Source organism: Gopherus evgoodei, chromosome 5 (assembly GCF_007399415.2).
Source record: "Gopherus evgoodei ecotype Sinaloan lineage chromosome 5, rGopEvg1_v1.p, whole genome shotgun sequence".
In the NCBI taxonomy this organism is placed as follows: domain Eukaryota; kingdom Metazoa; phylum Chordata; order Testudines; family Testudinidae; genus Gopherus; species Gopherus evgoodei.
This window is the reverse complement of record NC_044326.1, coordinates 46,434,987-46,449,465: the sequence shown is the minus strand read 5'-3', so window position 1 is coordinate 46,449,465 and position 14,479 is coordinate 46,434,987. Positions and strand designations below refer to the sequence as shown.

Sequence of the window (14,479 nt, the reverse complement as noted above, 5' to 3'; positions counted from 1 at the left end):
GCTTGTGGAATAAGATCTTAAGGTGTGTTTCCCTACTCACTGAGAGCTAGGTTTGCATAAAGAGTAACATAACCCTTTACTACGCCTAGTTTCAATTTCACCCCCATATTCAGATTCCTGTAGTTAACAAATACAGAACTGTGAATGAAACTATTTATCAGAACCTGATCTGCAGCACAGATGTGAAACAGAATATAGCCATTCATTTTTTCATCAATTTATCATTACTATTTAGTTTTATGGTCAACCCTTATGCTATTTCATACATAATGAATGCATGCTAAATAGATTTAAATTGTAGGATTATAGAAGTATAAGACTGACAAGCATTTAGGAGTGACGATTGTGTATTAGGTATATATGTGAAGTCTGGCTGTAATGCAAGGCTTACAGGCTGAGGCCTGTAAGATTTTAGCTTACCCTTACAAGGCCGTAGGCTTTTAGAATGCTTGATGTGAGCTGGTAACCTAGGAATAACACTATGCCAGTAAGGTTACAAGATTACTGGGAAGAATGTGCCAACAGATAATGGTCTGGAAAAACAGACCCCAATGTCTTGTCCAAGACTACAATACACCTGACTGTAACATCATAGGATGGCTGCAGGTTACCATGGATACATTTCATTAGTGAAATGAAGGGTTCTAAGAAACCTATGAAAAATGGAGCACCCCAGTATTCATGGGGTGTGCAAGTACAGATAAGGAAAAGAGGGTTGAAACCTTCATGCATATGCACACAGTGTAACCATAACAATAAGATAAAGGAGATTCCATAGTTGGTTTACAGGGGGAAGACCCACAGGAAACCCCAATATGAACTACTCCTACTGAGAGATCCAACAGATCCTAGAATATTTTTGGAGATGTGAGTATAGCTATAGTATTAGCCATTGCAAGGGATTTTTTAGGATTTATATATGCATAGGTAATTGTAAATTTTACTTATTGCTTTCATAAAACTTACTCTGAAACTTGGTCTGTGTGTGTTTCTGGAGTCTCTGAATCTGGGAAAAGCACCAGAGGTGATATTCACTCTGAGCTTGAACCTGTAAGCAACAGGAGTTGAACCCATTGTGGTTTAATGCAGAATCACTAAATTCAATTTAAATTAAAAAAGGCTGCAAGAGGAAAACATTAGAAGTGCTTGTTGTAATGTGTATATCACCAAACATACAGAGCAAAGAGAATGTTACAATAAAGATAAAACAGTCTTGCATTATCTTTAAATTTATTTGTATTTCTCCTTTTCTGCTCAACCATCATTAATCACAACTGTTACTTAACTTCCTGTCTTTCTGCTGTGCAAAGCAACAGCATGGGGTAAAAATGGGCAGTAACCCTCAGTTGAAAAAAATCTTATGATTTCTTCTTTTGCAACTATTCCTCTTTCCTGGATGCATGATTTCTTACATAGAAACAATCTAACCATTGTAGTTACTACATTAAATTTCTTCTTGATTAATCTCCCAGCTTCCTAGGATCTGGATCAAGCCCAAATGCTAATACATCATAGCAAAAAAAAAAAAGTGTGTCATAGGGGCAGAAGTCAGGGACTTTTAGGTTTACTTGTTGCTACAATTCCACTCTTTCCTCTTGCCAGCTATCTAGATGAATGATCTGCACACCTTCAGCAGGTCCCTGGGAATAGCAAGTTTGTCTGATGCAAGGGAAAGCCAGCAGCAGTATACCAGGGAAAGGCCTTGACATTTTTGGGTCTGACACACAATATGTAAAAATGGTAGGTTAGCAAAACCTAATAGGAAACCAGAAACCTAATAGGAATTACTTGTATCCTGGTGTGCTAGAATGCCCCTCACTGAAGTCACTGTCTGCACCAATATTGATCAGAACAACTAGGCCAAAGAGCCATAACATACTTTAAAAAAAAAAAACACCAATAACTTCTAAGCACAGCTGCGTGAACCATTAGAGCTGGTGCTGTTATGCAAACAGCATGAGTGGAGTTTAGAATCCAAAAAGAAGAAATTACTGAGATATCAGTCATATTTGTCAGCTTTCAGCGTTACAGTATTCTCCACCTTTAACTTTTAACAAAATCCTCAAATCAAGATGAGGCTAGAGATATAAAGCAGAAGAACAAGGTCAGATCCTGAAGCCAACAGAAATACTTACCTAAGAGCTGAGGGATCAAGACCATAGCCAAATTCAAGTACATAGGAGCGGCTGGCACCAAAGCAGACTTCTGAAATCTTCTCCAACTGGGGCTCTCTTGCAGTAACTCTGGGTACGTCTACACTACGGGATTATTCTGATTTTACATAAACCGGTTTTGTAAAACAGATTGTATAAAGTCGAGTGCACGCAGCCACACTAAACAAATTAATTCGGCGGTGTACGTCCATGTACTGAGGCTAGCGTCGATTTCTGGAGCGTTGCACTGTGGGTCGCTATCCTGTAGCTATCCCATAGTTCTCGCAGTCTCCCCCACCCATTGGAATTCTGGGTTGAGATCCCAATGCATGATGGTGCAAAAATAGTGTCGCGGGTGATTCTGGGTAAATGTCGTCACTCGCTCCTTCCTCCGTGAAAACAACGGCAATCATTTTGCATCCTTTTTCCCTGGATTGGTCTGGCAGATGCCATAGCATGGCAACCATGGAGCCCGTTTTGCCTTTTGTCACTGTCACTGTATGTGTACTGGATGCCGCTGACAGAGGCGGTACTGCAGCGCTACACAGCAGCATTCATTTGCCTTTGCAAGATAGCAGAGATGGTTATCAGTTGTTCTGTACCGTCTGCCATGCCATTGTAAATTGGCGATGAGATGACGGTTATCAGTTGTTCTGTACCGTCTGCTGCTGTCATGGGTGCCCCTGGCTGGGGTCAGCCGGGGGCGCAAAGATAAAAATAGGAATGACCCCCCGGGTCATTCCCTCCTTTATCTTGGATCTAAAAATAGAGTCAGTCCTGCCTAGAATATGGGGTAAGTGTGCTAGAGAACCAGTGTGTTAGAGAGCACAGCCGCTCCGTGTCAGATCCTGCAGAAATGATGAGCTGCATGCCACCCTAGGGGGTGCCCCAGCAACAACCCCACCCATTGCTTCCCTGCTCCCCCAACCCTCCAGGGCTACTGTTGCAGTGTCCCCCCCATTTGTGTGATGAAGTAATAAAGAATGCAGGAATAAGAAACACTGACTTGTTAGCAAGATAAAATGAGGGGGAGGCAGCCTCCAGCTGCTATGATAGTCCAGGCAGGACATTAAACTGTGCACGGGAGAGGAGCCCAGCATTACGCTGCTATGACAGTCCAGGCAGTACAGAATCTTTTCTTTAGACATGAAAGGAGGGGGCTGATGGAGCTCAGCCCCCAGTTGCTATGATGGCTGGTAACCATCTTCATTCTGTACCATCTACTGTGAATGACCGGGAGTCATTCCTATTTTTACCCAGGGCCCCCGGCCAACCTCACCTGAGGCCAGCCAGGAGCACTCACGGGCTGATGATGACAATGCACAGCAGTTATATTGTACCATCTGCCCCCGGAAGGGGAGGGGAGGGGAGAGGGTGCTGCTGTTCTGTGCCGCAGTGTAGTGTCTACCAGCAGCATGCAATAGACATAGGGTGACATTGAAAAAAGTCAAGAAACGATTTTTTTCCCTTTTCTTTCACAGGGGAAAGTGGGAGGGTAAATTGTTGAGATATACCCTGAACCACCCCAGACAACGTGTTTGACCCTACAGGCATTTGGAGCTCAGCCAAGAATGCAAATGCTTTTCGGAGACTGCGGGGACTGTGGGATAGCTGGAGTCCTCAGTACCCCCTCCCTCCCTCCCTCCCTCCCATAAGCGTCCATTTGATTCTTTGGCTTTCTGTTATGCTTGTCACGCAGCACTATGCTAAGTCCCTGCTGTGGCCTCTGTCTGGAGATTCTTTTCAAATGCTTTGGCATTTCGTCTTCTGTAAGGGAGCTCTGACAGAACAGATTTGCCTCCTCATACAGCGATCAGATCCAGTATCTCCCGTACGGCCCATACTGGAGCTCTTTTTGGATTTGGGACTGCATCGCCACCCGTGCTGATCAGAGCTCCACGCTGCGCAAACAGGAAATGAAATTCAAAAGTTCGCGGGGCTCTTCCTGTCTACTTGGCCAGTGCATCTGAGTTCAGATTGCTGTCCAGAGCGGTCACAATGGTGCACTGTGGGATATCGCCCGGAGGCCAATACCGTCAATTTACGGCCACACTAACCCTAATCCGATATGGTAATACCGATTTCAGCGCTACTCCTCTCGTTGAGGAGGAGTACTGAAATTGGTTCAAAGAGCCCTTTATATCAATATAAAGGGCCTCGTTGTGTGGATGGGTGCAGCGTTAAATCGGTTTAACGCTACTAAAATGGGTATAAAAGCATAGTGTAGACCAGGCCTCACTCTCCCTCCCTTTCCAGTGGGAGAACAGTGGCAGCAGGGCTGGCTGCACTACACCAATGTGTCTACAGCCTTGGCTCATAGGGTCATGCGATCACAGCAGGATCTCAGCTTTCATTTATTACCAAAAAGTAACATTTCTTACCCTTCTATTTGCAAAGGGAAGCTTAAAAATGTTACTAAATGTAGCCAGTGCCATGATGACTACTTGAGCCAGCCACAACAGAGATCTAAACTATTTCATGTGGTACAAAAAGAACAGCCATCCTGGGTCAAGACCAATTGTGCATCTAACACAGTATCTTGTGTCTGACAGTGGCCAGTGTAAGATCCTTCAGAGGGAATGAACAGAATAGGGCAATCTATTGAGGGATCCATCTCCAGTTGTCCATTTCCAGCTTCTGACTGTCAGAGGTTTAGGGACACCCAGAGCTGGGGTTGCATCCCTGAGTATCTTGGCCAGTAGCCATTAATGGACCTATTCTCCATGAACTTAACTAATTCTTTTTTGAACCTAGTTATAATTCTGGCCTTCATAATGTCCCTTGGCTACAAGTTCCACAGGTTGACTGTGCATTGTGTGAAGTACTTCCTTTTGTTTGTTTTAACCTGCTGCCCATTAAATTTCATTGGGTGACCCCCAGTTCTTGTGTTATGTGAAGGGGTAATTAACACTTCCTTACTCACTTTGTCCACATCATTCATGATTTTATCAACAGACCCAGTCATTTTACTCTCTCCTTGTATGGAAGCTCTTCCAATACCCCTAATTGTTGTTGCCCTTCTCTGTATGCTCTGTACGCAGCATTTAAGGTACCGGAGTACCATACTTCAATTCTAATATATATTTTTGAGATGGGTAACCAGAACAGCACGCAGCATTCAAGGTATCGGAGTACCATGGCTTTACATAGCGGCACTATGAGATTTTCTGTCTTACTTTCTATCCGTTTTCTAATGATGCTTAGCATTGTTCGCTTTTTTGACTGTCACAGCACATTGAGCAGATGTTCTCAGAGAACTATCCACAAGGATTCCAAGATCTCTTTCTTGAGTGGTAACAGACAATTTAGAACTCATCATTTTGTATGTATAATTGGGATCACTTTTCTCAACGGGCATTACTTCGCATTTATCAACGCTGAACTTCATCTGACATTTCGTTGCCAAGCCACCCAGTGAGATCCCTTTGTAACTTTTTGCAGTCAGCTTTGGACTTACTCTTGAGTAATTTTGAGTAATCATCTGAAAACTTTGCCTCCTCACTGTTTACCCCTTTTTCCCCCAATCATTTATGAATGTGTTGAACTGTGCTGGTCCCAGTACAGATCCTTGGTAGACCTTCTATTTACCCCTCTACATTGTGAAAACTGACCATTTATTCCTACCCTTTGTTTCCGATATTTTAACCAGTTACTGATCCATGAGAAGACATTCACTCTTATCCCATGACTGCTTAGTTTACTTAAGAGCCAGGATCACCTCTGGAGCCCTTTAAACCAATTGCTGCTACATTAGCTATCCTCCAGTCATTTGGTACAGAAGCTGATTTAAATGATAGGTTACACACTACAGCTAGTAGTTCTTCAATTTCACATTTGAGTTCCTTCAGAACTCTTGGGTGAATACCATCTGGGTCTGGTGACTTATTACTCCTTTAGTTTATCAATTTTGTTCCAAAACCTCCTCTAATGACACCTCAATCTGGGACAGTTCCTCAGATTTGTCACCTAAAAAGAATGGCTCAGGTTTGGCAATCTCCCTCACATCCTCATCCATGAAGACCAATGCAAAGTCCAATGCCTGTCACCAGACCAGATCCAAATCCAGAGAACAGAAGAATATGCTGCCTGCCAGTAACAAGGATATGAGATGTGTATGTGAGGCTGAAAAGGATCTTGATGGGAGTGGAGAGAATTCATCAACACAGCTAGATTTCCATTGGAATGGATCAAGGATGACTATGCTGAGGAAGACCCTTAAAGAAGTGGAAGCTCAGGTGATTTTCAGCAGAATATTTCCAGTCCCTAGAAAAGGAGAGCAAAAGTGTGACAAGATAATGAAGATCAACAGATGGCTCAAGGATTGGTGCAATGAGGAAGGTTTTGGGATGATTGACCATTGGGAGGCATCTACAGAAAAGACTTCTTGACTGATAGATTCCTCTTGAGTATGTGGGGTATTAATCTTCTGTTTGAAGGCTGGCATGATTGATAAGAAGGCCTATACACTAAGAGATGAGGGGAGAAGACTGGGAGAGATTCATGAAATCTCCACAACTTGCTTCCATACACAATAGGAAGAAAGCGAGCTAAATGAAGATACAGTAAAGGACAAAGGAACACCATAAGGTAAGATTATGGACAAGGAGAAAAAAAAAAGTCCAAATATTGATTAGAGTAGTAGTCGGGCAGGTGTTACGGTTAGTGAAAAGACTATATCTAATCCAGCTAAAAACCAGACGAGGTCCAAGGGAACAACTGAAACGCTTGCACACTAATTTAAGGAGTCCAGGCAACAAAATGGAAGAACTTACACTATCAACAGGAGGTCAAACAGGATATTATAGGGATTACAGAAACATGGAATAGCATTCATGACTGGAGTACAGGTACTGAAAGGTATATGCTGTTAGGAGAGATAGTCAAAGATAAATGTGGTAGAGTAAACTGTAAAGAAATAAGTGACAGTATGGACAAAACAGAATGTTTTGTGGTCAAAATCACTTTGAGAAAGGATTGTAAAAGAAGTTCTGTTAGGACAATGTTAAGGGCCTGCTACAGACCAGCTGGGTCAGACTCGTATGGACTGAGAGCTCTTTAATATTATTAGAAATACAAATACTATAGGGAATTGGGTCGTAACAGGAAACAAACTTCTCAGATGTAGAATGGAAAATAAAATGCTACTGATACTGGTAGGGCCCAGTTATTCCCGACTGTGAGAGATGACAGTTTCTGAATCAAGTGGTCATTGAATCAACAACAGGTAATGCAATTTTAGGCTTGATCTTTTAAGTAGTGAGGATGCCATAGAAGAGCTTGTAGGAAATAGCCTTGAACTGAGTGATCACAAGTTGATTCACTTTAAATTAAATGGAAGGATAATAAACCAGGTCATCATATATGGTTTTTGATTTCAAAAGGACAGACTGAGAAATTAAGGGAATTAGTTAGAGGTCAACTGGATTGAATATCTTGGATTTAAATGTAGAGGAGGCTTGGAATTTCTTCAAATCTATTGTACAAAAAAAAAAAAAAAGACTATCTGAAACCTGCATCCCAAGCAAGTGGGAAAAGAAGCTTGTAGAGAGAGGCTATAGACCCAGCTGGATGAATAACCATCTCAAAAAAGGTTATTAGGAGTAAGCAGAAAGCCTATAGGGATTGGACAAAGACAGCTACACCATGGAGGTTACAAAATGTAGAAATAAAGTGAGAACGGAAATTAAAATAAAGAGATTTGTTAGTTATATAAATAAAAAGAGAATAAGGACGGATGAGATTGAGCCACTATGCAGTGCAGATGGGAAGAAGATTAAGATAATCTCTAATACTGGCCCAAAAAACTACATGACTACTATGCTTCAGTTTTCAGTAAGGATAACATGGACTTGTAATAAAAATATCTATTTGAGGGTAGGACCGTATGACTGGAGAATAGCTAATATCACACCTATTTTTAAGAAAGGAGGGAAAGGTGATCCGGGCAATTATGGACACACTAGTGTGACCTCAGTATTATCCAAGGCTTTTGAACAAATTTTTGAAGGAAAAAATAATTAAATTCATGGATGTAAACAGTAAAGGGGATGTAAAGCGGCACAGGTTTACCAAAAGAGAGATCATGCCTAACTAACCTGGCCTGGTGAAATCAGACTGGCAGATACTTTGGAATTTTTGCCTTCGTCTACAGCGTGTGGGCACAAGTCAATTGCCAGGATTATCTGGATGTATCTCACAATCATTTCCCTGCGGTTGCAGGGGCCTCAGGTGTAGATATACCTTTGCCCCTCCTATTCTCTCCTTATGGCATGTTACAGTCTAGTCTCCTCTAGACTATAATACTTCGGTTCAATTTTGGTTCTTGGTTTTAGTGTGTGGGTGCTGGGTGGTATGGTGACCTGTGATATACAGCAGGTCAGACTAGGTAATCCGGTGGTCCCTTCTGGCTTTAAACTCTCTGACGATGACCCATGGCACCCTGGATGGTCTTCCTATAAAACACACCATGAAGCAGCAAGTACACCTCTACCCCGCTACAATGCGACCCGACATAACACAGGTTCACATATAGCGCGGTAGCAGCGGGGCTCGGGTGGCACTTCAAAGGGTCCGGGGCTCCAGCTGCTGCAGGGAGCCCTGAGCCCTTTAAATCCCACTGGAGCCCTGCCACCGCTACCCCAGGGCTGCAGCATTGAGGCTTGCTGGCGATTTAAAGGGCCTGGGTCTCCCTGCAGCGGCTGGAGCCTGGAGCTCTTTAAATCACCACTGGAGCCCTGCTGCCCCCACCCCAATATAACAGGGTTTCAGCTACAACACGGTAGAGATTTTTGACTCCCCACGACCGCGTTATAGTGGGGTAGAGGTGTATTATATGCCTTGTACAGACTGGTAAACAGACACAAAAAAGAAAAGTGATTTTCCCCAAGATCATACAGCAGGTCAGTAGAAGGATCAGTTAGTCCAATATTTTCATCCACTATTATAATGACTGGCCCCCACAGCCTCCTAAGAGATAGATACTCTTGTATTAACATGGAAGCACTAAAGCATAATATTTGTTACTTGAGCTTTACATCTGAAAGATTTATACCACTTAAACCAGACTACCTCTGTTTATTTGCAGATCAGATTAAGATCTAGTCCTCAAACACACATCATCTTTTACCAACACAATTCAACCCTAACAAGCAAGAATCATGTTAATGAGATTCAGTACACAATACTTCCAACTCAAGTATTTTGCACTAAGGAGGAAGAGATTATTCAAGACCAACCATTGCACACACTGTGATGTAATCACTACAGACTTCTATCTGCATATTGATTACAACTCGGATCAGCAATATTTATATTCGTTTTTGCCAAGATATGGCTTGGGGGGAGGGAAAGATATGTAAATAAGAACATCTCTGCTCTGCAGACTCTCTAACTTTTCCCAGTTAAAGTTCAATTGCATTAGTGAAATATACATTTCTGTACATTAGGTTCAGCTTTCCAAAGCCACTTATTGCTTAAATAAATGGTATTAACTGAACTATACAGCATCAAAAGCAGAATCCAAGTCAGATTCCTCTCATCTCCAAAACTAAACAATTGTAAAAAATACAAGAAATGTACTTCTCAAGCTTAATGTTTACAAGACATTTAATTTGTAAGCTTCAAAAGGCCAAATTCAGACTTGCAGTTCCTACTGGTTTTAAATAGCAGCCTTACACACATGTAGGGGCCGAATTTAGCCACTACAGATGGGACAGCTATAGTAGCTTTTCTCAAACTCCTCACTAAGGGGTGGTATTTTCAAAGGAGACTGTGGGAACTAAGCACCCAAATTACACTGAAAGGCAGCGAACTGGTCACTTAGCTCCTTTAGATTTATTTGGAAATCTAAGCCCAGATTTCTCTCTCTCTCTCTCACACACACACACACACACACACCCCCATAAGTATGAATATTAATATGAGAGTGTTGAGTTTGGTGAATTTTATTTAAATCTATGATCTGGTTGTACTATGAAGAATTCTGAAGTATGTTCTTCAAGCCTATCTTTAAAAAAAAATGGTTCAGAGTACAAAAGGTTCAGAGTACAGCCTGGACCTCAAAGGATGCAAGAACAAATAAGCTTGTACCTAGATGGGTAAGTCTTGCTAACAGGACACTTCATTGCAAGAGAGGTGTCTGCAGGCCAGGTGTGGCACACTGTTTCCAAACTACAGTCATCCACTTTAAACCGAAGAAATCCAAAATGCAAGCATCACTTTTACTTTACATGGGGGTGGGAGAGGGGGAGGAGGAGGCAGCCTTTGTAAAACTTGCTTTTTTAAAACCACATTTCAATTCTCACCATAACAAAACCATTGGCACTGGAACAACAGTGTGATGAAATATGTAGTGTACCCAAAGTCAAAAGAAAAGGAAACCAACCGTTGCATTGTACCAGCTAAAGTAAAGACTGTAGGTTCCATCTTTAGTCAAAATTACATGTGAAGTTCAAACTAAAAGCATTACTTACTCACACAGCAGAATACCATTTTCTAATCCAGACCGAAAATCTTTGTCACCAAAACTTCTGCCTGTGACTTGCTGAAAAATAAGAGGAAGCAAGAGAGAGAGAGAGAAAAAGAGTTCATTAATAGATGCATATTTAAAGAATGCTTCATAATTTTGAATTTAAAGCCTTTAGAGCAAATGTAACATGCCAACTCTTTGGGCATTGCCAGTAAAGTCCAAAATGTTTCCTGCATCTAAAAAACACACACAAAAAACCACCACCCTTCCACTGAATTATTTAACGTGCAACACAAAGCGCTTTCTACTAATCCTTTAGTTTAAAATTCAAGAATGGCTTAATATAAAAGTGTTGCTTTAACCCTCAGAATAATTGTCAGTCTAGGCATTTTTATAAGCAACTAGCGTATTTATACAAAGCTGAGTATATGTATTTTTTTTGCATAACAAATATACTTCACTTTAGGTGCTATTCATGGACCTGATCCTGCAGCCTTACTCACATGAGCAATTTCACAGGGGCACTAAGTTATAGGAGTTGGGATTGCAAGACTTTGCAATATGATTTGTTACACAAATGTGAGGCAACCTTCCTAATTACCAGCGCATTGTTTGTAATAAGTTGAAGAACACAAAGTTAGTAAGCTAGAAAAAATACATTGTTTAGAGACTGATTGCAATACCCTTATTCATACTGAACATGTCATACTATTAAGTCAAATGGGACTTTCATGTCAAGTAAGGATGGGAAGTATCTGATCCTTAGTATTTTTGAAGAATACTTAGTCTTTTATAGATCCACAGGACAAGGTACGGCATGGGTAGGAGCAGCACAAACCTTCTCACAATGCTCTGGTTATTTGAAACAATGCTACACTATAGGGAAGACCTCTACAGGTGAGAAGATTGTTGATTCACTCCTTGGTCTCTGAGAACAGTCTGCACAGTCAACAAACAATGCCAAATATTACCAGATATGGAGTTAGAGAGGTAGAGATGTGTGTGGTTCCTTCATTAGAGACTGGAACTAAAACAAAGCATTTCAACTAAGAAATTGACTATCAAAAAGCCATCAGATGGAATCACTATCAGTACTAACCGAGGACAGTGTCAAACCAGTAACACCAATGTAAGCAGGGTCTGAATGAGTTCTCCCTGACAGCTAGCTGGGATGGGGAGAGACTTCAGGCGCAAACTGTATTTACAGATACATACCTACTCTGCCAAGATATCCAGCAAACAGACCTGTGCTGCTCAAAGTGATCAACTTTGGCTGGTGTTGGGTTACAAATCACTTTAGTGCTGAATGCAGAAGTAGTGAAATTTTATCAATTTTGCTGACTTTATTGCATAAATAAAGGGGAGCAGAACTGTGCTTAACCTGTCCCAAATAAGGGGGTCACCCTCAGCTGAAAGGACCTTGTTAAGTTAGGGGCTCGCATGCCAGACCCCTGTGAAAATAAGAGGGGTGGGGACAGGTGTCCCAACCATGAGGTGTGGACTCTCTCTAAGACTCCCTGGTCTGGGTTAACCTGTTCCTCGCCACTGTTCAAAGCTAGAGCTGAACAGGCTCCACTAGGAGTCTGTTATTTTCAGTGCTAAATGGGAGCTGAAATCACTTGTGGTAGGACAGTGTTTCTGCTCAGCCTGCTAAAAGCTGAAAAAACACTAAAAGCTGAAAATCACTAAGAGACTGACCTGCAGAGGTCACAGCAGAGAGGCAGGTGGCAGCAGAAGGTAACTGACAGTCAGCCAGTGGGAGCAGCAAGCAGTTGGCCAGCGGGAGTGGAACAAGCAGCTGGCAGGGTGGCCAACAGAGAAGAACTGTCGCTGATGGGGCGGCCAGCCAGAGCAAGTACTCAGATGGGAGAGCAAGAAAGGTGCTTTCTACCCTGGGTGTGAGGTGAACTCACACAGATGAACCTGTGAACCCTGAGTTCTTCCTGACCGAGAGCAACCATTGTGAGCGAGGTATGGTGAGGGTGCAGAGAAGGGGCTCAGGAAAGGAACTTTTAGTTGTAGAACTCAAGAACATGAGACAGAAGGCACTGCCCCACGCACGCTGGCAAGCATGTCCTGCTCATAGTTTTATGATTACGAATCCAGCTTGTGGCATCTTCCCTGATTAATGCTGGGTGACTTCCGTCCTTTCATTAGAAGTTTCTTTTCTACACTCAGACTCTGTGCTTGCAAGTGAGGAATTATTGCCTCTCAGAGGTGACCAGGTTGGTGTGTAATTTTCCCAGGTTATTGGGTGGGGGCTCAAGCCAGTTCTGTGCTGTATTGTTGAAAAGGAACCCCTAGATACTGAACCCAGCCTTGCTTGCTGACAGCTCCACCTGGCAGAAGGGTTACACCAGGCAACATTTTTTTTTTTGATTGTTTGCCTGAACAACTCAAATGCACAGCTGAAACAATGAAAATGGTACAACAAAGTACAAGAACAAGAGTAGATGGCAGATGAGGAAAGGCGTGAAGATTTAGGAACAGCAAATGTCTGTGTAAAAAGGAAATGGAAATAAGTGAGGCACGGACAGGTGATGAGTGCACTAAAGACTCCAGATGGTGAAGGAGAATGTGGCAGAGCTCCGACCTTGTCCCCGTGGGTCCCGCACTTCCAGGCAGTTTATGCTAGCCACAGAGGCTCACTGCAACCCTCCATGTAGCCCTTCTCTCTCTAGGGTCAGGGTACAGTCTACTCAGCCCTTTGCATCATAAGCCAGCAAGGAGGTTGGTGAGAGAACTCCCACAGTCTCTGTTGTCCCTATGGGCTTATTCAAGAACAGTTGAGCCTCCTGACAGGGGCCTGTCTTCCCTTCCCAGGAGATGTTTCTGTACTGGTGGGTTGGGGGGAATCCAGGCCTGCCCTCTACTCCAGGTTCTGGCCCAGGGACCCTAATGGCAGCAGCTGTTGGCAGCCAACCTTTCACTGCCAGAGTTGCTACATTTCCCTGGGCCACTTCCCCACAGCTCCCCCACTTCTCTCAACACCTTCTTCACTCTTACCTTAGGGCTCCCTTTCCAGTGGTTTGAGTGTGTCTTCATTACCCGGCCCTTCAGCCACACTTCCTCTCCTCACGTTGGCTCTCCTCAGCCTGACTGGAGTGAGCCCTTTTTTAGTATCAGAGGGGCCTTAATTAGAGTCAGGTGATTAACAGCTTCACCTGACTCTTTGCAGGTTAATTGGAGTCAGGTGTTCTCATTAGCCTAACGGCTTCAACTGACTCTTTTCAGGCTAATTGCAGTCATGTGCCCACCCTAGCCTGGAGCAGCCCCTGCTCTGGTCAGTCACGGAACAGAAAACTGCTTATCCAGTGGCCAATACATCTCCCTTCTACTACTCTGCTGTACCCAACTGGCCTGGGTCTATCACAAGAAGTACTAAATCGGCTACAGACCCCCTGATTTGGGAAGGAGCTAAAAATGCAAATGAGACAGTTCCATTAGAATTTCTAACATTTTCAAAGTCGTCATCTTCAGAGGGAAAGACAAGAGGTAAACCAGCTGCTAGGGCTGAAAGGAGCAAGCACCTGGGGCTTCTGCAGGAAGAAGTTACTCACTTTGTGCAGTAAATATGATTGTTTGAGATGTGTCCCTATGGGAGCGCCAGGTGTGCATGTGCATCTCCAGCCCTTGATCAGAGATTTTCAGTTAGCAGTGTCTGTTTGGCCAATGCATGTGCCCTATGCCTCCTCATGGCCGATACCAAGGCTACATAAGGGTACAGAGGCAAACTGCTTTCAGTTCCTTCTCCTCCCAAATATGGAACAATCTGAAACAGAAGAAAAGGAGGACAAGCACTGGAGCAGCCATGGGGTAGGGGGACATCTCAAAGAACCACAGTGACTGCACAAAGTAA

The 14,479-nt window shown here is 43.0% G+C and overlaps 1 protein-coding gene across 11 annotated transcripts in view; it reads right to left on the bottom strand.

Annotated features, from left to right (window-relative positions):
* LIMCH1 (LIM and calponin homology domains 1) overlaps nt 1–14,479 on the bottom strand; it is a 305,429-nt gene that overhangs the window by 193,247 nt on the left and 97,703 nt on the right. For all 11 annotated transcript variants that reach the window (XM_030563853.1, XM_030563854.1, XM_030563849.1 and 8 more), the window contains exon 2: nt 10,625–10,695. In XM_030563853.1, coding sequence (XP_030419713.1) covers nt 10,625–10,695 — 71 coding nt within the window. The remainder of the gene's footprint in view (nt 1–10,624; nt 10,696–14,479) is intronic.